Genomic DNA, 25,373 nt, shown 5'->3' on the forward strand with positions numbered 1-25,373 from the left:
AGTCTGATAGAGTTCAGAAAATTCAAGTTCTCAGTGATGCAGGAACATGTCTGAAACCACAACCGCAGTGGCCACCCAGCTCCACTTTGGATAAGCCAGAATGACTTCCCCATACCTCAGTATGTAAACATTTCTCCCATCGACTTCAACACTTGGATTTTTACATTTTTGCATAAATATCATGATACTTTTTTACTCAAAGTGTTCCTTTAAAAATAAGTTAAAATGTTTCCAGATTACTCTTCTGTTAAACATGTAATTATGACCAAAGCATCATATCACTAATTAGCACGAGGTAAAAATAATACAAGCCACTCACATATTCTTGAAGAAGAATGCTTGCGATATTTTGTGAAAACATTTGTTTACATTTTTTACTTGACTTCATGAGCCATTTCATATTTTTTCTTTAAAATCTACAAATGTCTTCATACTCAGGCACCCTCACCACTCTAAAATGTAAACAAAACAAAACCCAAACCCAACCCCAAAATAAAACCCCACGAAAGCACGACTCAGCCCATGACAGTGCGGTTTGCACCTGGATCATGTACATAGATATTTTCCGCAGAGCTTTGAACCACTTCCTCTCTGACATTTGTTAAGACATGGAGGGATTTCTCCTGTGCTGACTGGTTGTAGGGAATATGGCTAGAGGGCATTCAATGATCCTCTTTCACCCTTCACAAAATATTTCAGGGTCCGCAAGAGTGAGCACCCCGTCAGAGATGGTTCCTGCTGGCCTGAGCCTGGGGGCCTCCGTCCTTTGCCTCTTGGCCTGGGCTCGCCTGGCCCCTGCAGACCGGGTGTATATACACCCCTTCCACCTCCTTGTTTACAGCAAGAGCAGCTGTGACCAGCTGGAGAAACCCAGGGCGGAGTCGCCCCCAGACCCAACCTTCACACCTGTCCCGATTCAGGCCAAGTCGTCCGCCGTGGACGAGCAGGCCCTGCGGGAGCAGCTGGTTCGAGCCACCCAGCAGCTGGAGGCCGAAGAGCGGCTGCGGGCCGTGAAGGTGGGGGTGTTGCTCAACTTCATGGGCTTCCACATGTACAAGATGCTGAGCGAGACACGGAGCGCGGCCAGCGGGGCTGTGCTCTCCCCGGTGGCTCTCTTTGGCACCCTGACCTCTTTCTACCTGGGGGCCTTGGACCCCACGGCCAGCAGACTACAGGCGTTCCTGGGCGTCCCGGGGGAGGATCAGGGCTGCACCTCCCGGCTGGATGGTCACAAGGTCCTGTCCGCCCTGCAGACCATCCAGGGCCTCCTGGTGGCCCAGGGCGGGGCCGGCAGCCGGGCCAGGCTGCTCCTGTCCACGGTGGTCGGGCTGTTCACGGCCCCTGGCCTGCGCCTGAAGCAGCCATTCGTGCAGGGCCTGTCTTCCATCTCCCCTGTCACCCTCTCCCGCTCGCTAGACTTGTCCACGGACCCAGATCTCGCTGCTGAGAAGATCAACAGGTTCATGCAGGCTGTGACGGGGTGGGAGATGGGCAGGCCCCTGACAGGGGTCAACCCAGACAGCACCCTGCTCTTCAACACTTACGTCCACTTCCAAGGTAAGGCCAGCCCTCGGGGGGGCTCTGCCCCCGGCCGGTGCAGGAGGGTGGCAGGTCTTTGTCTGTACGGACTTCGTGTCCGACGTCTCAGTTCAGCTGAGCAGGGCTGGGCCTGGAGAGGGGCAGGGTAGCAGATGTGGAGAAGGACCTGGGGCCACCCTCACGGAGGACGCAGTTGGTGGATTTTGCAGGAGGAAGAATTGATGGTCAGGGGTCCTGGGGCTGAACTTCGGGGGCCAGGAAAGTGCAGAGCAGCCTGGGGCTGGGGCAGGGGCGAGGCTTTGGTGGGGAAGGGGAGGGGGAGGGGAGGGGAGGGGAAGGGGGTCTGCGGCCCAGCCCTGCCCCACGCCTTCCCTCTCCTGACTCTTCCCTTCCTGTCTCCTGCCGCGTCCCCAGGAAAGATGAAGGGGTTCTCCCTGCTGCCGGGGCTCCAGGAGTTCCGGGTGGACAACACCACCTCCGTGTCGGTCCCTATGCTCTCGGGCATCGGCACCTTCCACTACTGGAGCGACACCCAGAACCACCTCTCCGTGACCCGCGTGCCCCTCAGCGCCAATGCCTGCCTGCTGCTCATCCGGCCGCACCACGCTCCCGACTTGCGGCAGGTGGAGGCCCTCACCTTCCAGTACAACTTCCTGAGCCTGATGAAGAATCTCTCTCCCCGGTACGGCTCCGGGAAACTGCTTGGCCCCTCCTGGGCTGCGCCCCTGGAGTGGGGAGCTGCATGACGGCTCTGCCCGGGCGGTGGGGGGCATGGGTGGCCACTGGCGCGGTGTGGGCCGAGCCCTGGGCGCCCAGCGGGTAGGGTGGCGATGGTGCCTGAGCGCCCTCCACCCACCAGTGCACCCTCCATCCGTGGACCCAGCTCTCTGGGTCCCTCTCTGGGTGCAGGAGAGGTAGGGGAGGAGGCCCGCTTTTCCCCATGCTTCCGTTTACCTGCAGGCTTGGGTGGCCCACGGTCAGTACTCCCTCTGAGGGGACCTTTGCCGTGTGTGATCCGCTGTATTCCAACAGCTTCCTGGGGGCTGACTTTCCAGGAGCCCTGGGACCCCTTCAAGAGCCCTGGGAGTAGGCGGGCTTTCTCGGGGTGCTGCTCTTGACTCCAGGACTCCCCTAGTTTGCTGCCTGGGTCATCTGTTCCTCTTTCCTACTGCGACTGGGGCATCAGACTTGCTTACGTATCAGGCCCAGAGCAGCAGGTCCAGATTCCGAGACAGGCACCAAGGGGCACAGAGGACCTCCTGAGGTCAACTCTTTTTAAGTCATTTTTTAAAAACTGTGGTAAACACATCACATAGACTTTACCACCCGAGCCATTTTATAGTGTGTATCTCTGTGGCATCAATACCTTCACGTTTTTGTGCTACCGACCATCTGTCTCCAGAAACTTTTCATCTTCCCAAACGGAAGCTCTGTCCCCATTAATCACTAACAACTCCTCATTTCCCCTCGCTGCAGCCCCTGGCGACCACCCTTCTACTTGGTCTCTATGAACTCGACTCCTCTGCGTACCTCCTATAAGTGGTATCACATCGTATTTGTCCTTTTGTGTTGGGCTTATTTCACGGAGCATAACATCCTCAAGCCTCATGCATGTTGCATCACGTGTCAGAATGTCCTTCCTCTTTGGGGCTGGGTAGTATTCCAGTGTGGCATCTGCCACAGTCTGTTTATCCAGCCATCCGCTGACGGACACCTGGGTCACTTCCACCTTTTGGCTGTTGTGAATAGCGCTGCTCTGGACATGGGTGTACTGTCAACCCTGTAAGGGTCCGGTGCATCGCTGGAAACATCTATGGGCTCTCAGGGTTGCCCAAGGAAGGCAGAGGTAGTACATGGAGGTGAACTGACTTGAACTAAGTGACATGCCCAGCACAGAGGCTGACATCGTACCTTCTCCCCCTCCCACGGGGAGCTCACCACTGAAAGGTAGTAAGACACGACACGTTATTTTAGAGGACAGCGTTTTAAAATTAACCAACGAGTATGCTTTCAATGCAGCCAACCTAAAAAAGGAGTAGAAAAAAGAATAGACAACTATTCACATCAACCCCCAGAGAGCACCGTTGTTAAATACTGTACATCCCTCCCACAGAATTTCAAAGAAAATGAAGGTTTTTTAAATTGTATTTGTTGCTGAAAATTTTCCCGAGACACCCTAGCTGGGTGAGGCTAGCAAACGCCCCCTCATTCGGGGACACATGCCACCCGGCTTCCCGGGTCTTCCGTGAGTCCGGTGTGGCCTGGGGCCTCACAGCTGGAACTTGGTAACCGTGTGTCATCTCCCCAGGGCCATCCGCCTGACCATGCCCCAGCTGACACTGAAAGGGTCCTACGACCTGCAGGACCTGCTTGCCCAGACCAAGCTGCCCGCCCTGCTGGGCGCTGAGGCAAACCTGGGCAAAATCAGCGATGCCAACCTCAGAGTTGGAAAGGTACGGTGCCGCCGGCGTCTCTGGCTGATGTGGGCTGTGTTCCCAGAGTCAGGAGGCATGGGTGGGAGGGACACAGAGGCGGCCCGGGGGCAGGAGGAGAGAGAGGAGGGCGTGGCCGGGCGGCTGGGGGCCCAGGGTGGCAGAGAAGTGACCGGAGCTCTCTGGGGCTTGCCAGGGACAGCTGGAGAGCAGCAAACCTCTTCCCACCACGTGCTCTGGGCTCTGTCCCACCTGCCCAGCCTCGGGTCCTCCCCAGATCCTACAGCAGGGTCGGGACAGGGACCCGGGGACTAGTGCCTCTAGGCCGGCTGCTGGCCCTGCCACACGGCTCCTGGCTTCAGGGACGCACTTAGCAGCAGATGGACGGTCCTGGGGCACAGGGGGCGATGGACGCCCGCAACCGAGAAATGCCTGCACGCTGGGAGGGAGGGGAGGCCGGGTGGCTCACAGTCCTGGGCCCGGAGCCCTCTGCGCTGAGTTCGCAGAGAGAAGCACCTGCCCGGGACAGCAGGGGAAGGTGGAGACGGGCGGGTTTGGGGGACACTTTGGGGAGGAGCCGTCACACCGTGTGAGTCAGGCCGAGGGAGGGCGGGCAGGCTGGAGAGCGGTCCTCCCCCGGGCCCGGGCCTTCAGGAGCAACCCCCAGGCTCGCTGCTTTGCAGGTGCTGAACAGCGTTCTCTTTGAGCTAAAAGCAGACGAGGGAGAGCAGCCCACGGAGTCTGCACCACTGCCAGCTGGGCCCGAGGTCTTGGAGGTGACCCTGAACAGCCCATTCCTGTTGGCCGTTTTGGAGCGAGACTCGGCTGCTCTGCACTTCCTGGGCCGCGTGTCCAACCCGCTGAGCGCTGCGTGAGGCCCGCTGCCCGTGTGTCACCGCCGGTGTCACCACCCGTCCCCGTTCTCTTCCACGGAGTCCACCTGGGGCCCAGAGCGGCCGCTCCTCCTGGGAAACGCGCGCTGTGTACAATGAGCATCCTTCTCAGGCGGCTGGGGGGATGCAGGGCCATGAGCCCGTGTTCGGTACAGGCCACTGCTCCTGAAAGAGCTTGAACACACCAGCTTGTTTTCGAAACCCAAAATGGTTTCCTTTTTCATCGAGGACAGAAATCGGGCTTTAAAATTAAAACATCCCTTTCTCATTGCCCCAGGCTCACCTTTGGCTTATTGAGTGTGACAATGACCTGCAAGTGGTCCATGATGCGTTCCTTTCTCTGGCTTTCTCAGCTTTTCTTTCCCCTGATACTTGTGGTTTTTGAAAAACACATTACGAAAAACAACACAAGCGTCTGAATGTACGTTAGACTGTAATCCCATGGCTGGCTATCACTGCGGTGTTAATAAATGTCTTGCAACAGTAAGCAAAAATGAAAACCTCTTTCACTCAGCAGCAGCAGCGGGACTAATGTGTGCAAGGCAGCTGACAGGCTGTACCGACAAAAGGGCCTTTTCGGCCTTGGAGCCATGTCTGGACGGGGCTTTCGTGGAAGGCACAGGCTGTCCTCGCCTCATCTGGACAAGTTCCAGGTGCGCAGACCAGCTGCGCGGAGCCCGCTGGGAAGCACCGGGTGGCAGACAGCCAGGCCCTTCCTCCCGGACACGTCCCGGATTGCTGCTTACAGAGGCTGGGCTCGGAAGGTGGAGAGAGAAACCTTCACCCGTGAACGTGGGCACATCCCTCTCCGTCTGCTGAGTGCCTGCCTGTCCCCCACTTTCTAAGTCTCAGGCAGAGCCCGAGAGGGAGGTGGGCCCTCGCAGGCTGGCCCATGCTGCTCGCCCCGAACTGTGAAATGCACGCAGAGCACCTTCAGTCCCTGCCTTCCATGAACACTGAAAGGACTAAGCTGTCTTGAAGTGTGGCCCCTACCCATAAGGGCCAAGGAGCAGGGGAGGGAGCCGGAGGCTCGAGGGCTGGGAGTGGACGGCGTCTTTGCTCTGTTTGTAGGAGCTGCCCCGCCCACCCCAGACTGGGCCCCTGCATCTGCTCCAAGGGCCCGGCTCTTCCGGACGGAACTGTGGCAACGGGGTGGGTGTCTGCTCCTCCGACCACCGAGGCCGGCAGGGGACAGCAGCTCAGCTTCTCTCCCCACACGCCCAAGCCCCCCTCTGTAGTCTAAACACCTCTCCCTAGTTTCAATGTCAGGGGAGACCGCTGTCCTTCCCAGCCGTCTAGTCTGCTGCGCCGGGCACATAAGAGGCATCCCAGAGATGGGTGGCTGGGCAGGAAGCCCAGCTCCAACACTTACGAACTGCTGTGTGCCCCAGATCCAGTTACTTTGCCTCTCTGGGCCTCCCTGCCTTTATTTGTAAAATGGGAAACACCTGAATGAATAACTGAATAACCACCACCAATACGTCAATGGCCCTCAGTCCACACAAAGGCCACGACCTCCCTGTCTGGAAGTCCTGCTCCGCAAAAGTACGGCAGGAAGGGGGTGCCTATCTGTGGGCAGCTGTGGCAGGCTAAACAATGGCACCCAAAGACGCCCAGGTCCCAATCCCTAGAACCTCTGAATGTGACCTTAGATGGCAAAGGGGGCTTTGCAGATATGATTAAAGGTCTTCAGGCGAGAAGGTGATCCTGGATTATCTGCGTGGGCCCTGGGTGCAGTCACAGGCCTCCTTGTAAGAGGGAGGAACAGAGAGACTGGAGGAGGAGAAGGGAGATGTGACACGGGGCCACGGGGCAAGGAGTGAGGACAGCCCCGCGGAGCTGCACAGGAAGGGCAGGGTCCTCCGCTAGCGTCCGGGGGAGCATGGCCCTGGGAGCCTAGGAGAAAGGCAGGCCCGCAGGCCCCGCCCAGACCTCCTGAGTCGGAATCTGTATCTTTGCAGGAGGCCCGGGGATCACCTAGAATTTAGCACTGCTTTAAGCGATGCTCAAAACCTCCCCTCCAAGCACATGCTTCTAGACGGGAACGTGGCCACCACCCGTCAGGACCCACCACTTGGAGTTAGGGTCTCGAGGGGACAGAAGCATCTGCAAATCAGAACCACAACCATCATGGTGTCTTCCGTAATTCCTAAAACAACTTCAGACGAAAAACGGTTTTTATTTTCAAAACAGGTGCTGACTACTGGATTCAGAGCTGCCTTTCAAAACAATCCTCCCAGCACATGCCTTCCTGCATCTGCCAAATATCTGTGAGGGCCGCTGGGTGCCCAGCGTTGGCTGAAGTCGCCTGGATAGACCTGGGGCAGCCGCACCACGGCGGCCAGAGGACGAGGATGCTTGTGCCCTGGCCTTACTTCCAGAAGCAACCGGCAGGACACTAGCGGACTCGCCGCTCTCCGCTCCGGAGCTCTTTCTCAGGTGCGCAGAAGGCTCAGGATGCTGCAATACTCAGGACCGACGTCTTGTGTACCACTTGACACAAAGGATTAATGGGTTAACGGTAGGGGGTTGGTTTCTCTTACACATTTCTGCAGCCAACCGAGCGTCTTCCTGGGGTTGCAAAGTGCTTATCCAGTGACAAGGTCATCATCTGACAACTACAGGTCCCTTCAATCTGACATTCCAGCTGGGCACGAGCCCCGGCCCAAGGACGGCCAGGGAACGCACCTCACGGCCCCCAAGGGATGTCATCAGATCCCAAACCTGTTACCGACTCAACTCCTTAACTTCTGTTTCCTCACCTGCACACTGGGAACAACAGTGCTGGAGTTGGAGGGGCTAATAAACTGTATCCCTGTCCACCACGTCCTGAAACAACCGATAAAGGCAAAGCAGCCGGGGAGATGGGGACAGCGCCAGGGTCTATCGCTGACTGAGACCGGGCCACGTGGCTGCCAAGGCCCCGAGGGGGCCCGCGCGATGCGGAGGCAGTGATGCAGCGCGTGCAGCGCACCCCGTTACGCCGAGCTGCAGGCTCGCCTCCTGGCACGAGGCCGCGCCCCAACTCCCGGGTGTGCGTGCAGCTCCGGGGCGGCGCCGAGGGGCCGGCTCTCCCCGCCCCGGCCCCTGCTGCCCACGGGCCCAGCACCGCACAATGGGGCGCCGGCGCCCCCGGCCAAGCGGGCTCAGCCCCTTAGCGCCAGTCCCTGCCACGGTCTCACTCGCCCTCCTGCGCCTCTGGCCAGCTTCCTAATGTTACGCAGAGTTAGGACGCCCATCCGTCCAAGGGCGGGGCCCTCCCTGCGGGGAGCGGAGGAGGCCAGAGCGCTGCCCAGCTGCGCCCGCTGCCCTCCCGGGGGCTCCCCTCCCCTCCCCCGCCCCTGCTCTGGCTCCGCCGCCCAATCCCCGCTGATGCCTCCCAGGTCTGCTCCCTTAACTCCCGGTCACCCTTCTCCCCCACAGAGCTAACCTTTGACCAGACTGAGCCACGAGGAAACGCAAAGGCAGAGCAGGAGGCGTACCCGCTCTCGCATCGTCGTCGGGCTGAAGGGGCCCGTGCCACGGCCCGGCACGAGCGCTCGCACGCGCGTGTGAACCTGCGAACCGACGAACCAGCCACGCGCTTTCAGTACCTCTTTCCAGCACTCCCAACTCTTCTCCCTCCCCGACACGCAGGCGTCGGTTGCCAGGAAGGTGCGTCAGGTCACCCTCCCCTGGACCAGAACTGCCACGCGCCTGAAGGGAGGCTCTGGGTGGACAGGACCCTGCAGGTGCCAAGAAAAGGGGACGTGTCGTCAGAGGCATGACTGCGGAGGAGCATCTGACTTGTGCGGAATTCACACATTAGAGGTACACAGGCTTTGGCAGACTCTTCTTTTATTTAGGAGACCGATCCCCCCGCTGGTTCTTGCTCCTGACAGAGGCTTGGGTGACCTGCACTCTTCCTGAACGCCTAACGGGGGAGTGGGAGCCACCAGGACTGCGTCTTCCAGAAAGTCAGCAAGTGGGCAGTTACTTGCATCGTGGAGAAGGGCGTTTGCACACAGTATGGTCACCCCTCTGCAGCCGGCCACTTCTAACTGCAGGATCAGGGAGACGACTTTTTATATTCATATATATATTTCCTTCAATCATATTTTAGAAATCAGCTCTGCCACGCTAAGATTTACGATAAAAATAAAATAATTTGCTCTGTAAACTATAGTAGAAAGTTTCAAATGTCTTAGTTAAAAACTATCTTCCATACAACGGAAAAAGGCTTTTGTATTCTGTTTGGGTGAAAGAAAACCCAAATACGCTGCGGTGGGAGGCCGTCCTGGCGCGTTGCTGGGACCCTGTGCAAGCGCTTCTTGGCTGCAGGCCCTGAGAGGACAGAGCCGCTCTCTGCCGTGCAGGCGCCAGGCCCGACTTCCTCTCCCCTGGGCTCCTCCAAGATGCTTAAGGCTGCCCCGCCGTTGCCTGGTCCTTCGCAGCGGCAACAAGCTCTGTAAGAGCTGGAAAGCTTCTTATGTCCTTTGTCCGCAGGCCTATCTTTTCGATCTGCAAAGGCCACGGGGATGAATCAAGTTACTGCGATGTGAGCTAAACGTGGAGAAGACCCTTACAAAGAAGGAAACAAAACACGCACCCTCACCTCACCCTCCATGGAACCAGGAAAGGGCAGCTCCCTAGTGACTGGTAGGATATTTCTTCCTTTCAAATAAATGCAGTAAAAAAAAATTTCCCTATTGTAGAATTTATTTCGGGGGGTCATTCTAAGAAGCCAGTGTTAAGTTATCTCAGTTCATTAAATCAGACTCTCACCAGGATAAGAGCCTCTTTTGCGGACTGGAAGAGAAAATTCACACTAAGAGAAATAATAAAGTGATTTTTTAACTGAAGCATTTTCAAAAAACAACCGGCCTGAGACTTTCATTTCTTAGTGTGTCATCCACGAGCCTTTCTCAGAAGCTGATGCAGTCAGACAGCTTTGCACAGCAGCTGCTGTGGATTATTTCAGTGCCAGAGACGCAGCATGCAGCGTCCCTCCCACCTTAACCCAACAGCTGTCAGGAACTACACGCGCACGCGTGCACAAGCGGACCTGGAAAAACCCAGACGGAGTATCGAGTCTCTGCCGGTGTGCTGTGGCTCGTCTGGGGGCTGGGGTCGAGGACTGCCTTTTCCTTCCTTCCCCGGCCCACAACTCTTTTGCTTGTTTGCTCTTCATGTGTCCATAGCCAACCTTCCTGCCTGTCAAAAGACTTCTAAGTTTCTCTTGAGAAATAAAGAAACAAGGCAATGGACTTCTGCCAGAATGCATCTCTAAATTCACCCGAAAGGGGAAAAATTTAGATTTTTAGTGATGACCCTGAACTGTATGAAAGAGTGACTAGAAAACAAGGCATCTTCTGATGGGAATGTTATGATTCCACTTTTTCTCTAGCAAAAAGGTCTTCCTTGAGGATCTACTGCTATAGAAAACCTAAGCAGTTGACAAAGCCAGTTTCTGAACACCCCAAAGCTCTGACAGTCTGTGAGGACAGAAGGCCGTGCGCGGAATCCACACCTGCCCCTACGTGACGGTACCTACGTGAATGTCCACACGCCGTGACACAAAAATCTGTGTTTTATAGAAAACCTACAAAACGCAGGCAGGGAAGCAAGGAAGCTGTGCTGAAACATTTTTCAAGCACCGCACTGAGAAGTCAACGGCCTGACTCTTCTCCTGAAGTCAAACTAACAAATATCTCAAAAGACCCTCATCTGGCACGGCACGTTCCAGGCAGTGGACCAAAAGGACACCATCTCTGCCCATGGGCACAGCCCCAGTGGCTTCGGGAACATGAATGCCAGCGAGCCAAGAGGATGTCAATTCCCTGGACCTCAAAAAGCCTGTCTTTTCTTTCTCATGTTCCCTAGGGGCCCATCCTCTTCCTTCAAGCGTCTGGGGCCCTGGCCCTCTTTTCCAGCACCGGGAATGGACTCCCGGCTCCTCCCAGCATCTCTGGGCTCAGGTGCACCACCAGCTGGCTGCCAGGCCCTCGGAATGTGGAGTCAGGCCCCCTGGAAGGACGGCGGCGCTCGGGTCACCTGCTCTCCTAAATATGCGACGTCCAAGGCCAACTGCAGCCTGATCTTGTCGTCGTCACTCATGCCGCCGCCACTGGGCCCGGCGGGGGTGGCGGGAGCGGTCCTCCTGGCTTGTTTCAGCCTCTTCAGGCTCTCCTCCATCTTCCTCACGGAGTTCAGGACGTCCGACACGGTCTCATAGTACCTTGAGCACGAGACACACAGACTGGTGAAAGAGACACAACGCCAAACACGCCTGCGAGCTTTGTGGACCAAAACAGGGATTTTTAAGATAAAAATTCAATTCCAGTAAAAAAAAAAAGAAAACAACCAGCCATGGTAAATACTGTTTCTCAAGACTGAAAGAAAAACAGGGTCTTGACTGTCGTCTAGCACTGCATCCTCTCGGAACATAACAACTATGTACATGAATTCCGTCTAAAATTTCAGTCCTGAACACTAAGCGAGAATCACAGGCCAAACTGTCTTTCTCATATAAAGGGTGAACAGCTGCAGCTCGTTCCCCAAATGCAAGGAACAAACTCATTTACCATCAGTTCTAGGAACAGCTCATCTTCCAAAAAGTATTTCAGAACTTTTAAATAAAACTAATTGCCTTTAAATATTTTCAATATAATTTCCAAATTATAAATGAGTTATATTTCAAAATTTTGTTTACAAGCTGGTTATTTGGCATTTGGAATATATTTCCCCACAGAAATAGTATTATAACTCATTGTTACGTTCTAAGTTAACTCACAAATGCTGCTTAACTCATAACTGGTCGAAAGAAACAAAATAGTACTGCAAAATTAATAATTAAAAAAAATCCAACAATAAAATCAAATAATATACTTTCTGACATAACTCAGTGCTGGATTTGGGGAAAAGTAGGGGGAATCGGAAATGAAGAGATGCTCGACCACAGTGATACTGAACACCTCCCCTGTTCTCATTAGTTTTAGGATTTTGACACCCATCCTTCAGCAGTTGTAATTACACTGCACAATGAGTGTTTCCGCTTCCTTGATTACACGGGTCTCCCCAGCGCAAGTCTGCTGATTACGTGGCCTGACTGGAGCCATCATGGACTGACAGAGCTGAAGAGAAAGGACCTGAAAGGAGAAAGCGTGCCTGGACTCGCAGAACATTCCTGCATGAAGTGACGTTAAGGACAGTCCAAGGCAGTGTGCCAGGGGGACTGTGCAATGTACCTGGGCCTCGAAAGGTGTGTGAGCTGGGAGAGGCCAGGCAGAGCCTTGGGTAGGGTGGAGCGAGCACAGTCGGGGAGGGACTGAGTGCCCGCACCCTGCCTTGTCCAGCGATGAGGCCACTGGATGTTCTTACTACCTTATCTACAAGCAGCCTGTGATGGTGCAAGTGATGTCTGACTTAGGGCTTTTCTAAGCAAGTCCAGAATAGTCCGCTTTTAAGTTACTTACTTATGCGTGCTCTCAGAGAGAGCGCCTTCTAACCACTGCTGAATTATGGCTTGTTTGAGCTTATCCTTGTGCCCGCTCTGAAGCTGGTGCAACGGCTTCAGAGCACTGTCCACATAAGAGGAGGCTGTCGTTGGCACCTCCTGGAATAACGTTGGTAGGGGTTAAAGATGAACAGAAAAAAAAAAAAAAGAAGAAAGAGAGTAAGTTACCCAAACCTCACGTTCAAAAGGGCATTACGCAGGTACCAGTTTTGAGACACATACAAGCGTTGTCCACAGAAAGACCCCTGGAGACCAAGAGGGAGCCGTGGAGAGACAGCCGGGGAGGACGATGCCCGGAGCGACTGGACTCAGGCTCCCTAACCTGCTGTCCACACAGATCACCTGGCCACCCCGTTAATTCCGGGTCTGATTCGGTGTGTGTTGCAGGGAGGGGAACGGGGCCAAGTTTTGAGATGGCACATTTCTAACAAGCTCCCACCAGCGACCGTCCGCTGCTGGCCAACAGACCACCACGTGAGAGCTTAGGATCTAGGGTGTCTGACTTTTCTTAGTTTTGGTTTCTTCATCCGTGAGTAAGGACACGGACGCTCACTCTGTACGACTAATGAGGGTATAAAGTCTTTAGCACGGTGTCTGACCTACGATGCAAGCGCTCGGTAAATGTAACACCCCGTTGAAGAGAAAAGGAAAAGTTGCCAGATTCCTAAAGGAAAAGTAATGAATTTGGCAAAATAAAACAGGTCTCTCCCACTTCAGACCAGAAAATCGGGAGATAAGGTACTCTTGCTAGAAATGGGAATTCTGCTGGAGTGTCCCAGATTTTAAAAGGAAAAGGAGAAGAGCCCCAGCGGAGGTGAGCTGGGTCTCAGCTCAGCACTCAGCCCAGCCGCTCGCTGCACCCAGAACATGGGCAGGGCGGGACGAGTAACCCCGACAGCAGCAGACCAGACAGCAGCAGACCAGGCCGCAGGCTCAGCGCACAACAAAGACGCGGCCCCCGCCCAGGCGTGTCTGTAGGAACTCCGGGATGTTCCAAAGGAGCACAATGCTGCAGGAGATTCTCACAGTTCCTGAGAATAATTTCAGTTGTAAATGGCCTAAAATCCAACTATCAAACTGGGAGAAAAGAAAATCTAGAGGGAAAATAAGTGAGAACTGACAAGAATAAAATGAGCATAAATAAACGCATGAAAATGGGAGTTCAAGAGGGAAAATTAAAACGCTGGTAAAAACAAATCCCCCCAAATCCCCATTCTACAAAGTGAGGACACAGAACTCGACTCTGAACACCAGTGTGAGCTTAATTTTTCACCTTATAAATGCCTTTAATATTTTTTAATGCAGCTTTTTTTTATACCTTACCTAGTAAAAGACAGGAGAAAGCAGGTACTTCCAATGACAATATAAAAGAAATAAGGTAAATTCAAATCTTTTCAAGTATAAGATATGAAGACCAAAAGAAGGGTCGGACTTCAAAGTATTTTATTAAAATGCTTTCTCTGAAGATACGGTTTTTCCTTAAGGCCAGAAGTCCGTGCTGTGCAAGTCCAGCTGCCTCAGCTGTGTCTGTGCCACATCTACTGAGGAGCCCCCTTCTCACGGATAGGGTTTCTCTCCAGGAGACGGATTCTCCCCCCGAGCACCTATTTCTGTCCCTCGCCTAACCAATTCCTCCCTCTCTGGCCTTCCTGATATATACTTCCCAACCTCGAAACCCTTTTCAGTGAGGGCACTGACCTTGTTGGTTCTTCGGTACAGCCTGGGAACCTCCAGGGCACTTTTCAGGTGACTGAAGCAAGACTCACTCAAGTCCTGGGTGACTCTGTCACTCAAGGCAGGCACACAGGCAGACAGAGATAGCCGGGAGTCCTCCAGGGCTGCTGCACAGACAGAAGCATGTGTTTAATCACACTATCCAGGCCCAGGGGTGAATTCTATTTTAAACACCGTCAACAGATTTAGAGAGCATACTACACCAAACCAAATCAAATCAAATCATTAGAATTAAACAAAATATCTCATTCAAGGAAGTTATAAACACAGAACAGAATACAGAAACCACCAAGGACTTACAACTAGAGAAGAAAATGGTTAGTTAAAATTTATCCTACGGTCTCTAAAATTCTATTGTAAATTATTTCTTATTCAAAGATTTGCTGAATCTAAAGATTCATTTTTACCTGAGATAGAAGAAAAATTCTTAAAGCCAATCACTTCAAGTTTTGGCCTGATTGTTTCCAAGAGCTCTGGAAGCTGAAATAAATACGCACTTTATATATTCAGTTACTTTTTATAAATCAAAGGAAGAGTCAATTCTTTATGCATCTACGAACTCTAGAATATTATTAATGAACGATAAAACTAAACTCAGAACTTCCAGTGGTTTTCATCAGAAGAAAACAAAATTCCTAATTAATGCTTTCACTATGAAAGAATCCAACAGCATGGAAAATAGCATTTTCACGGCTATTAACAGACCCAGAAAACATGCGAAATCCTTTTCTATTCTGCAGCTCTCCCCAGTACCAAAAAAACACATGGTAAAGACCACGTTTTTGCTCCAAACATACAATATCTGTCCAAGCACCACAAAATATTCAAACTTGAGAAAAGCAGAATTGCATATCACAGCGCTTAAACACATTCATCCCACAAAGTTCTGTTAATGGTAAAAGCAAGAACATGGAATCTATTTGGAGAAAACAGGAAGACGTGTTAATAGGTCAGCACTTTCAAAGTATAACTGAAGATTACATATTACCCTGAAATACTGGGTAAGTGAATTAGAAACGATTAAAATCCAACCACTAAAGGTCATGCCTGCACAGAGTAAGCGGAGCTAACGCAAGAAACGGCGGTGCCTGGCGTGCTGCTAGACTGTGGCGTCACTGCTGAAGGGAAGCCGAGGCTCCGGGCTAGCACATCCTAGGCGGGACTGGCAAGCACGGGGGAGCGAGCACGCCGGGCAGGGAAACGAGAGCAACACCCAGAAGCGAGGTGAACGGACGTGCTCTCAGGGTGCCCTGGGCCCACAGTTCTGAGCCCCGTGAGGCCAGCCGCTGCGAACATTGAAGCCGGTACTTAGAACTCCTCCGGGACACAGGCTCACCTGCTCCTGAAGCCTGTCCAGGTCTGCGACCACGTAAACAAGCTGAGTGCTGGAGACGGGGACGACGGGCTTCGTCTCGGAAGGGCCGCTTCCTCGGTCTTCGCAGTTTCCTTGGGCGACGGAAGGATCTTTGCTGCCAGTTCCCGAAGGCTTTTTAATATCCTTGGCACTTTCATTAGAGATGGGCCTGAGTAAAAGCTGAACAAAAGGGTTTCAACGATTAAATGTGTTTCCACCAGCAAGATACATGCGCACTTATACAGGTCAGTGACTCACCATAAAATGTCAGCTGTCTACAAAGGATCCAGTGAAAGTTTACTCATGACAAACACCACAGCCCTCTCCCCAGGCAGGCGTGGAAAACAGAGAAACAGGACGAACTGCAACCCCCTGTGCATTTCCCCTCCTTAGGTAACAGGCAGAAATGAAACCACAGGCCCCTAAACTAAAGGAAAATTAAGATGTGGAACATCATAGGTTTTAAAAAATTAATTAACTGCTTAAGGTAAATAATGTACGGTATCTGCTTAATAAATTTATCATCATCATAAGGGTAAAAAAATCAAAATCTAAACCTTAATTATGCTTCAAATAACACAAACGACAGAAGTGTTCTTTGCATAATGGATTTTTACTACAAGGGGAAAAAACCTATGAGACATGCACTGGGATCGAGAAAAGAACGGAATATTCTGGATGTGAGAAGAACTGCTGGCTAGCATCTTGCTTGGGCGTGGCGTAGCAGGCCCAGGCCTAACAGAAGTGTACCAACCCGACCGTGCCCAGGAACGGCACGGTCTTCGTGAACAGTTTCATGGAGCACGGTGGTCTCCTGAGACCCCTCTGAGCAGAGAGAGGCAAAGGCGGAGGAGGAAAGGAAGTGCCGTGGAGCGCCCCTGTCTGCCAGGCCCCTGGGTTATCAGTTTGCTGGTCAAACCTCTCTCTACTCCTCACGACAAGCACAGACAGAAGCTGTTTTCCTCCTTTACAGATGAAGAATCTGAGACTCAATTTCCCTAAGACCACGAAATTAGATAAGGAGTGGCAGAGCCAAGGTCTGACGCTGTCACAAGCCTGCGCTCTTTCCGCTGAGACCCTCTGCTCCAGATGACAGAGTGCTTTCCTCTCCACGGATGAGGCCTTCCTCGTGTCGTCTTCCCTAAGCTTCTGCTCACATCTCTTTTACACTCATCACCTTGCCGTGGCCAGGGGGTGCGTCTGTCACTGAGCTGTCCGTGCAACAGGCATCTCTGAGACACGGGCGCAGGGCCTGGCGGGGCTGGGGGCTCGGCAGGGGGCCACACGAGCACTCCCGTGGCTTTACGCACAGTATCTAATAAGCCGTCAGAGGCGTGCGGACGCCGAATGCATCCAACTACTACTTCTGAAATGGAGGGAAGGTAATTAATTTTACTACCTTTTAATCTCAACCACTTGGAGTTTTTACACTTCCAAAGACTAGGTACTAAAGTGCGCATTTTAAAAATCATTTTCATTAGAATCATTTCATTAGAAATTTTCATTTCTGTTTTAGTCTGGAGGCAAAGATCCTGGTTTTCAGAAGGGAAAAGTGAGGTGGCCGGTGAGGGCTTTTCCAAACGACAAACCACTGACCACGTGACAGCAGACGCCCCTCGAGGCCACACGCACGAGTGAAAAGGAAACCCAGAAGCGAAACTGGGTAGCAACTGAGAAGCTGGCCTGCAGTCCCCGCATCAACCTCTCATGACAACACGGCCTTTAAGACTCTCAGCACGTTCGGCTTCACCCATCTTTAATTTGTTTCAGCCTCGATTAGGGATGAGCCACCCGCCAGCCCTCACCTCCTTGACAAACACGGAGTACCGTGCGAGAATCTGCAGAGTGAGTCTCCACAGACGATGCACCAGCAACGGCAAGAACATCTGGTCAGACCAACACCTCTGCAGGCTGCTCCACGTCCTGTGAGAAGCCAAGAGGCAATACGAACTTCCAGCTAGACAAAAAACATACGGTTAAGGAATCTCAGCTGAAGGGCCAACGGCTAAAATCTTCCACGTACACCCCAAGGGTGAAGGCAGCAGCCTTCTTGTCAGCAAAGCTTTAGGGAGGTCCTTCTACTTTTACATGGCTCCCCCTCCCAGGCATCTGACAGGCATTAGACATAAGCGGCGTTCAGAATCGCCAGCCAGCAGACACTTCGTACCAGATCAACAAGCACAAGCTGGAGAGACAGCCACTGGCAAGGGTTTCACCTTCGGTTCTGAATTTGTCCTGTCTTCTCCTTCCCTCCTGAATACGCTATTTCAACACAGGATGTCGATTACATATGGCCATTTTGGGCAAAAACAGCTGGAAACTAACTTTGAGGCTAAAAGAGTGCAGTTTAGATGGAACTTGGCTGCACGAAAGGGAGCAGAAAGCGGAGTGGAGCTGCCCCAAGACCCTTGCGGCTATAGGAACAGCCACCTACTAGGTGAGTGGCTACCGGGCATGGCTACAACGTGACACAGGTGAACGAGGCTGTAGGGATGCAAATGATGCAAACGTGTCTGCAAAGTGTATCCTAACCCCGGTCACCTGCGCACTGTCCCAGGACTGGCCCAAGGGCTCTGGAGGCCCGGGGCAAGGAGCCCCCGCTGTGAGCCATCGCCCCCCACCCCCCCCCCCCCCGCCCAGAGGGAAGGCCACCCTGGTCCTTCACCTCAGCTTCGGAGAGAAGTGGAGCGTGGCCACTTGGCTACAAAAAGGGCTGCTCCCCTAAGCACAGCAGCAGTTACATCCCCTTGACACGTTACACTGAGGAATGAAAATGAGGTCTCCTTCCTGTGTTCTTAAAGCAGCGTTTTTATCATCTCTGCACAGTAAGCAGCTCTATAAACCTTTTTTTTTTTGCGGTACGCGGGCCTCTCACTGCCGTGGCCTCTCCCGTTGCGGAGCACAGGCTCCGGAAGCGCAGGCTCAGCGGCCATGGCTCACGGGGCACGAACCCGTGTCCCCTGCATCGGCAGGCGGACTCTCAACCACTGCACCACCAGGGAAGCCCTATAAACCCTTTTTAAAAAAAGAAGTTAAAGTACACCTTTGGGTCTAACTTACTGGAAGACAGGAAAAGGTGAGCCCCCAGGGTACTGAGGTCCCCAAGATGACTTGGTGAGCCTACTTAACTCAGTGACAGCCTGTCATTTGTCACTTTGAGGAAGTTACCTGGTGCGTCTTCCAGGACATCTGTAAGTGCTGCTTCTAAGGATCCCGCTATTTCTCTAAATCTGAGAGAAAAACAAGAGTGTAAACTGTTGTTTTCTCTGCTGCAGGCGGCTGTCCCACCCATCCTCCCCTCTCCCCACGAAACAGGACCTTCCTCCACTGGCTTGTTGGTGAGGCCAGCACTGTCAAGAGATGCCGCACCAGCCCTGATGCCTGTTCTCCAGACTTTTTTTTACCGAGCAGGAAATAAACGTGTCTCAATTAATCCACTAGGAAGCCATTTCTGGCAAGTCCCACCAGCTATAATCAGGTAATCACTTCAAGGCCGTAAGACTGGTTTTTCCAATCCCCTTACATCAGACCTATCAGAAGAAAGTGAATGTCCCCCAAACTAAGAAATGAGAAAGCTGTATTCTGTGTCTTTGATCGCAGCTTGAGAAAGATCACTGAAGGTAGAGGCAGTTACACCAGAACAGCTCTCTGCCTGGCGCTCCTCGAACATCTGCTGCCCTGCTGCCGGTCTCTCACGTTGCCATGGTAACTGGCCCGCCGGCCCCGAGGCTCAAGATCTGCTTCCTGATGGGTTTTCTTTTTCCTCTGCTGGCCCACTTGTCCCCTCATACCATCCTGTCACAGACTTCTATTTTAATGACTAGTGTGGACACATTTTTATGACTCTGAAATGAAAACTTTGTGTGTGTGTGCGTGTGTATTTCCTTAACTAGCTGCTTACGTAGCATCTTTCTTCCCAACTATATAGCTCTTCCATCTTCATACTTTCTTTACCATACACTCTTCTGTCACCTGCTAGTTCCTTTGCTAGCAATAAATTCTGACACATGCTTCAATTTACTGAAGTCGTAATTCTGGTTTTTGGATAGCACTCACGTGCTTTTTAAAAGCAGTTCAGAGGCTGGTTTTCAGGAGTAAAAGCACTTCACACAAGGAGCAGCCACCCCGTCCGCCACAAAGGTGCGAGTGGCTGACAGCGGAGGACTCTGGACCGCCCTGGCCACTGGAGCTGGCCGGTGCCTGCAGCGTCCCTACACCACAGGGAGGGAAAGGACTCGCCCTCTGCCCCGCGAAGCCTGCGAAAGGCTAGTCTCTCCAAGCAGCAGGGAGAGGCAGAGAGAGAGCAAGTGATAGAAGGCAAGCGGGGAACAGAAGAGAGCGCCGGGGCCCAGCGAAGGAGGCGGTGGCCCCGAGCACAGTGAGGACGGGGAGGGGCTGCCCCGCAGTGGAGGGAGCAAACCAGCACCTGTGTCAGCCTCAGACCCTCAGCCCACCTTTCCTCCAAATCCGCAAAACACGGAAAAGGCCTGACAGCTAACACAGCACCATTTACAACGGGAACACCAGGCCCCAAGGAAGGGAAGGGCCTGTAAACGCGCAGCACATCCACGCTGAGCGCAGCACGAAGAGAGGTCAGCTCGAAGCTCTGCAGCCATGGGAAGAGCAGGTATAGTTCAGTGTAAGGAAAGACACGGGATAAAATTACATGTACGTCTGTGACAATTCTGATAAACACACAAACGACAAAGTGCAAGAAAAATGCAGCAGACCCGACAGCAGTGCATTTCACACAGACGTGCTGACTGCGTGGGACCAGCTGTTGGACCCTTGAAAGGAAAGCTGTCTATGTCACGTGACCCAGCTGTCCCCTTAGCCCCAAGGGCCAGGAGCCCAGCACCAGCCCCTGGCACAGCCTTGCTGAGCAGTAGCTTCCAAGATTGAAGTGATACGTTATACTTCTTAGAAAAGAAACAAAGTGAGATGTTACTTTGGTGGAATTTGAAAAGTTGTGCTGTAGTCTTCATGTGTCTATGGGATGCTATTCTACTCTTGATAGGAGATTTGTAAGAAAGGCAACCCCAAATACAAACACTCCCAAATTCTTACACTTGGGTTTGGGGAGGGTCTGGAGACGCACTTCCCAACGCATGTCTCTACTTCGCGCAGGCACACACTTGCGGAGGGTGGAGGGAAAGGAAGGTACGTTAGTGCCACACGGACTCCATGTCATAAAGGAGCTACACCATGCTCAGCGCGTGCTGAACGTCACAGACACAGAACACACGTGTGACCGTCCTGGGAGCATATAACATTCTAGCGAGATTTCAATTAAAAAAGACCTAACGCTTTGCCTGTGGCATTTAAAGGGCGACCAGCCCAGTTTCCAGGCAGCCACTGATTCGCTACCATTTGAGACCGCTCTGCGCACATGTACATTTAATCTCTTCCTATGAGAAACGGAGTCCTAACCCTACTTTCCGATACTCCTGTAAGAACAAATGAAGCGCAGACACAGTAGGGTACCAGGGGCAGGAGGGGTGCACAAGTGCTCACAGAACGGTGTGTGTGGGCCAGGGCTGCCTTTTTCCTGAAGGTGACGGGGATGCAGGCATAGAGTCAGACCCGGGAGCATCCACCTGTTACTGAGGGTGCAATATTAATACTTCTTCCTAGAAACATGTCAACACACCATCACCCCACTGGCTTTAGGCTTACTTTAAATGACTCTGAGGTGAATCAGGTAACACTACAACTCTGACCCCAGCGGTGTTCGCAAAACATTCTGTCATCCCTCAGAATAAACAATCTAATGCCTGATAAAAATCAACAGAACGGTGTCCCATAAAGTATTACTTGAATTTATTTCTTAAACGGAAAAGCAGATGTATTGAAAGTTATGAAGTTCCACACTTCATAACTCAAGCATAATTTTTTTTAAATTTTACACATTTTAAATAAAACTGTTTACAAAGAGAAGTTAACCAATCCCTTTGAACGCTATGGCTAAAATCTGCTGAAGGTGAAAACGTCTTTCAGGGAACTGGCTGAGTTCCGACAGAGTTTAAGGCTCAATCACCAGCTTTGAGAGAACGTATAATGAGAGGAGAACCTGCCGAGGCCGGGCTGTGCCGCCCCTGCGGGGCCCAGAGCTCCAGGAAACAAGGTGACAGTGCAAGATTACCAAGCAAGGGGCCCTGGGGTCTGGGGAAAACGACTAGAAAAGAGGGGTTCGGAGGCAGTAGACTGGAGTATGGGCTGATGGCATTGGATATCTAAAGCAATCTAACTTTGAACCTGGACTACAAAAGACATGGGACAGTTGAAACATTATTTCTCTACTGCAGTCTTATGCTATAAAGTGATGCTTCACCATTTTAAATTCTTCTCACAAACCAAAAGGGCTTCTTGCCCTGGCTTAGTTTTGATCATCACGTAACGACTACTTCCCATGCAGTCCATGAGTATCTTACACAAAAAAAATCCTTAATTTCCTACCTACAGGATAATGTAACCTTGAAAAATTAAGCATAAAACCCAGTATTGTGTGTAAAAGGGCATCTTACTAACAGTCTGACAGCTACGATTTCACTATCAAAAGATGATTACATACATTCTCAATCATGGCGAGTAATTACAAATCAAGGTATCTAGTTCTTAGTATATCTCCCTCTGTAATTATTCCTTAGAACCCTGGGGAAGGACTGCATCATAATTAATGAAAACATCCAACAATTTAAACAAAAAGCCTGAGTCTTGAAAGAGCATTCTAGCTCAAATGCTCTCGTTAACGCCGTGATCTCACTCAAGAGAAGCTGCACAAATGGCTATTATCACCTATTCTAAGGGAACACATATTGTTAAGAATTTATCCTAAATTTCCCCAAACAGTCTACAGAACCACTTACTGACACAGGTGATATCATTATGACATCTGGAAGAAACGTGTCAGCGTTTTCCAGAATAGAGAGAAAAAATGTCACAAAGTATTATAAAGGAATCCAAAACAATAGGTAGAATTACTATCAATTGCTAAGACGGAATCAGCTACAGAGACTACTTTAAGAGAGAATACTTCTCCCGACTCCCTCTGAGGACAAAAAATGTTCCAGATGAGCAAAACAACAAATGCAGGGTAGGTCTGCTATTTGAAGCAGGTGATGAGAGAGGAAAACGGGGAGAAAGAGCTGCTAGGTGACCCGCTCTTCCTGTCTCTTCAGGACGAACAAGGAAGTAGCACGTGGGAATGAAGCCAGGCCTGGTCTAGCTCACTCTGAGTCTAGTGTTCTCAGCTGTCTAATGACCAAGGAGTAAGACTTATCTTTCTGTCATACAAGCCAGAACTTTGGCAATCACGATACTTCTGTGCACTTCCACTCTACATTTTGTTTCCCAAAGAACAGTATGATGATCAAGAAGGGGCTGTTAGCTGGAGCCAACATACTTAACTGGTGCTCAAATTCTGTTTTAGAAGGGTGGAGGTGGGGGGGGGGGGTAAATTACTGACCTTATTTGAAAATACACAGGCAAGTTCCACTTATTATTGAAGCTGTGATAGGCGGGATGTGCTCTTAATCTTTTTACACTGGCCTGTGATCCACATTGCCGTTCAAATGTTCTTACAAAATCCATACTTATGGTATATTTCTAAAATAAGAACAAACAGGTGGCATTTTCATTTTAAGTGAACTAACCAGAACTGGGATCATATAGCGAAAAAAGCTGTAATCAAGATAAAGATCAACACACAGAATCATAGTTTCTGGATCTGATAAGGACCTTATGGGATCTTCCTTCCAAGGTCCCCGCTTAAAGATCAAGTAATGCCCGAAGTGGTTCTGTGACGTGCTCAAGGTCCTAGGTGGCAAGCCCGTCAGGAGACCCAGGCATCCTAAGTCCAGTGGTCTTTAAGCGACAGCTCTCCCCCATCTTCTAGGGCACCCCTAACCCAGTCCATTGGAATCACAAGAGATTGCAGATTAAGTGGTATAATTTTCATTGCCTCTCCAGAAGAAGAAGAAGTAGAAAATTTTAAAAAGGAAAGAAAGACTCAAACCATGTGAGTAATTACATCCTTTTTATAGATGGCACAGCGTGAAGATTGACAGGAGGAATCTAAAAACACCATTAAGAGCAGAAGCTAACACTTACTTAATATTTATCATCCTCACACAGTGCTTAAAATTGTCTTTCTTACTTTAACCCAGAAAACTGCCCTACCCGGTAACTACTTTTATATCATCCCCTATTTTATAAATGACGCTTCCTCTTCTGCTTAGGCTCAGAGAGAATTTACCCAGAAACAAAGCAAGGAAATGGGGGAAACAGAACCCTCGCCAGTCAGCAGTGCAAAACTGCAGTTGCACATTCCTTCGGCAAGGGCTCTATTCCCCAGTCCCCAGGCTCTGGGGAGGACACTGCAGGACTTCCCATGTACTTCTCATTAAGAGGGACTCTGTTCTGGGTCACCAAACCAATCACCTGAATATGATGATGTCTGTGCTTATGTGGGAATTTTAGTGCAGTAACACTACCACAGGTGTTCAATTTCTTTCAACTGGTTTTGAGCTACACTTACTGAATCCCCTGAGTGTGGTCTACATGTGTGGAGTTGAGACAAAGAAAGGTATTACTCATCCCTTTTGGGATAAAACTATACCCCTGCAATGGGTGTTGAAAAAATACAAAAATATTTTTCTCTTCACAAAAGCATGTCCCATTAAAACTGAAAGCTGAAAGCATTTCTTGCAAGAAATGTTTGTACCCGCAAACGTTAAGTATTGGTTTAGAATTCTAAAGTCGACACTCTAGCAGAAAGCTTCGTTTCTGAGCTGAAAAATCTCCTGAGCCTAACACGATCAAAATGATTCTCTAAAGAGGAATGAAAAGGGTCTTAAACTGCTAATGCTCAAGACCTCATATTGTTCAGTACACTGTACCATGGGCCAGGAGAACAGATCGGTGGTATTTCTGGGATAATAAAGCTCCCAGTTTGTTGTCTTCCCTGTTTTGAAGTCTACCAGGCCCCAGGCTCACCACACTCACCTTGTGCCTCTCTACACTTTAAAATTTAATAGGCAATTTGACCAAGCAGAGTTAGAAAAAGAAGCAAACAGAACTTCTAGAAACGAAAATAAGGGTAAATTGGAAACAGGTGAAAAGGAGTTTAGACAAATCTGAAGAAGGAATCAGTGAACTAGGAGAAAAGTCCCAAGAAATTACCCAGAATGAGCACAAAGAGACAAAAAATTAAAAAGTGAATTCAGGAAACACAAAGGATAAAGTGAGGAAGTCTAATCAAAAGTTCTAGAAGAAAATAATAGAGGAATGAGAGAAAAGCAGAACTGAAGAGTTAATGAATAAAAATGAGACAGAGCTGATTAAAAAACCACCAATCCTCAGATCCAGGAAAGCCAACAAATCCTAAATACGATAAAGAAAAAGAAGCCCACACTAGATTCTCATAATGAAACAGCACACTAGAGTCGCAGGCAAGATTTGGGAGAGACGGCATGATAACTACAAAGAAACAACAGTAACTATTTTCATAACGGAAGTCAAGAGACAATGTTCAAAGTGCAGAGAATTCCACTTCCATCAAAACTACCTTTCAAACACAAAAGGTATAAAGTTATTGTCAGACATACAAACTGAGGGTTTATCACAAAAAAGTGAAACTTATTATCAACAGGCCCTGCTAATAGATGAATTTCAGGAAGAAGGAAAATGATCCAAGAAAAAAGGTCTAACATCCAAGAAGGAACAGGAAGCAAAGGAAATGATAAACACGTGGAATAATTCTGAGAGGAGAACGATGACCACGTAAAACAATAAAAATAACGCCCAATTTGGGGGATAAAAAAAATCAAAATAGAAATAAGACCCTGGAAACAGTAATAGATACTATGGAATGGGGTGACTGGCATCAAAGTCCTCGAAGATCCCTGTGCTGTTTGGGGGGCTGAAGA

The 25,373-nt window shown here is 50.8% G+C and overlaps 2 protein-coding genes across 10 annotated transcripts in view; one reads left to right on the top strand and one right to left on the bottom strand.

The window, feature by feature from the left end:
• Positions 1-728: 728 nt before the first annotated feature.
• On the top strand, positions 729-4,846 carry AGT (angiotensinogen). The gene is made up of 4 exons (XM_019941599.2): positions 729-1,557; positions 1,954-2,221; positions 3,848-3,992; positions 4,655-4,846. Exons 1-4 carry the CDS (start codon positions 729-731, stop codon positions 4,844-4,846), a joined length of 1,434 nt encoding a protein of 477 aa, XP_019797158.2.
• Positions 4,847-7,023: 2,177 nt separating this feature from the next.
• The window catches only part of COG2 (component of oligomeric golgi complex 2), a 43,140-nt gene continuing 24,790 nt past the window's right edge, over positions 7,024-25,373 (bottom strand). For 2 of the 9 annotated variants that reach the window (XM_033842562.2, XM_033842566.2), the window contains 9 exons: positions 22,913-23,052; positions 18,616-18,677; positions 17,253-17,404; positions 15,430-15,627; positions 14,501-14,573; positions 14,058-14,200; positions 12,319-12,458; positions 10,898-11,081; positions 8,685-9,364 (listed from right to left, as the gene is read on the bottom strand). In XM_033842562.2, the coding sequence (XP_033698453.1) occupies positions 9,263-9,364; positions 10,898-11,081; positions 12,319-12,458; positions 14,058-14,200; positions 14,501-14,573; positions 15,430-15,627; positions 17,253-17,404; positions 18,616-18,677; positions 22,913-23,052 (1,194 nt within the window). In that variant the 3' untranslated portion in view covers positions 8,685-9,262. Of the gene's footprint in view, positions 8,590-8,684; positions 9,365-10,897; positions 11,082-12,318; positions 12,459-14,057; positions 14,201-14,500; positions 14,574-15,429; positions 15,628-17,252; positions 17,405-18,615; positions 18,678-22,912; positions 23,053-25,373 lie in introns of those variants that run through there. The other 7 variants (XR_012326682.1, XR_004522648.2, XR_012326681.1 and 4 more) reach the window with 7 other exon arrangements.

Source organism: Tursiops truncatus, chromosome 16 (genome assembly GCF_011762595.2).
Source record: "Tursiops truncatus isolate mTurTru1 chromosome 16, mTurTru1.mat.Y, whole genome shotgun sequence".
Classification (NCBI taxonomy): Eukaryota; Metazoa; Chordata; class Mammalia; order Artiodactyla; family Delphinidae; genus Tursiops; species Tursiops truncatus.

Excerpts from the sequence above, each read along its gene's own strand:
- AGT (XM_019941599.2), top strand. The coding sequence starts at position 729 with ATGGTTCCTGCTGGCCTGAGCCTGGGGGCCTCCGTCCTTTGCCTCTTG. Across the intron at positions 2,222-3,847 it reads ATGAAGAATCTCTCTCCCCG|GGCCATCCGCCTGACCATGC; the intron begins GTACGGCTCCGG and ends TCATCTCCCCAG. Across the intron at positions 3,993-4,654 it reads CCAACCTCAGAGTTGGAAAG|GTGCTGAACAGCGTTCTCTT; the intron begins GTACGGTGCCGC and ends GCTGCTTTGCAG.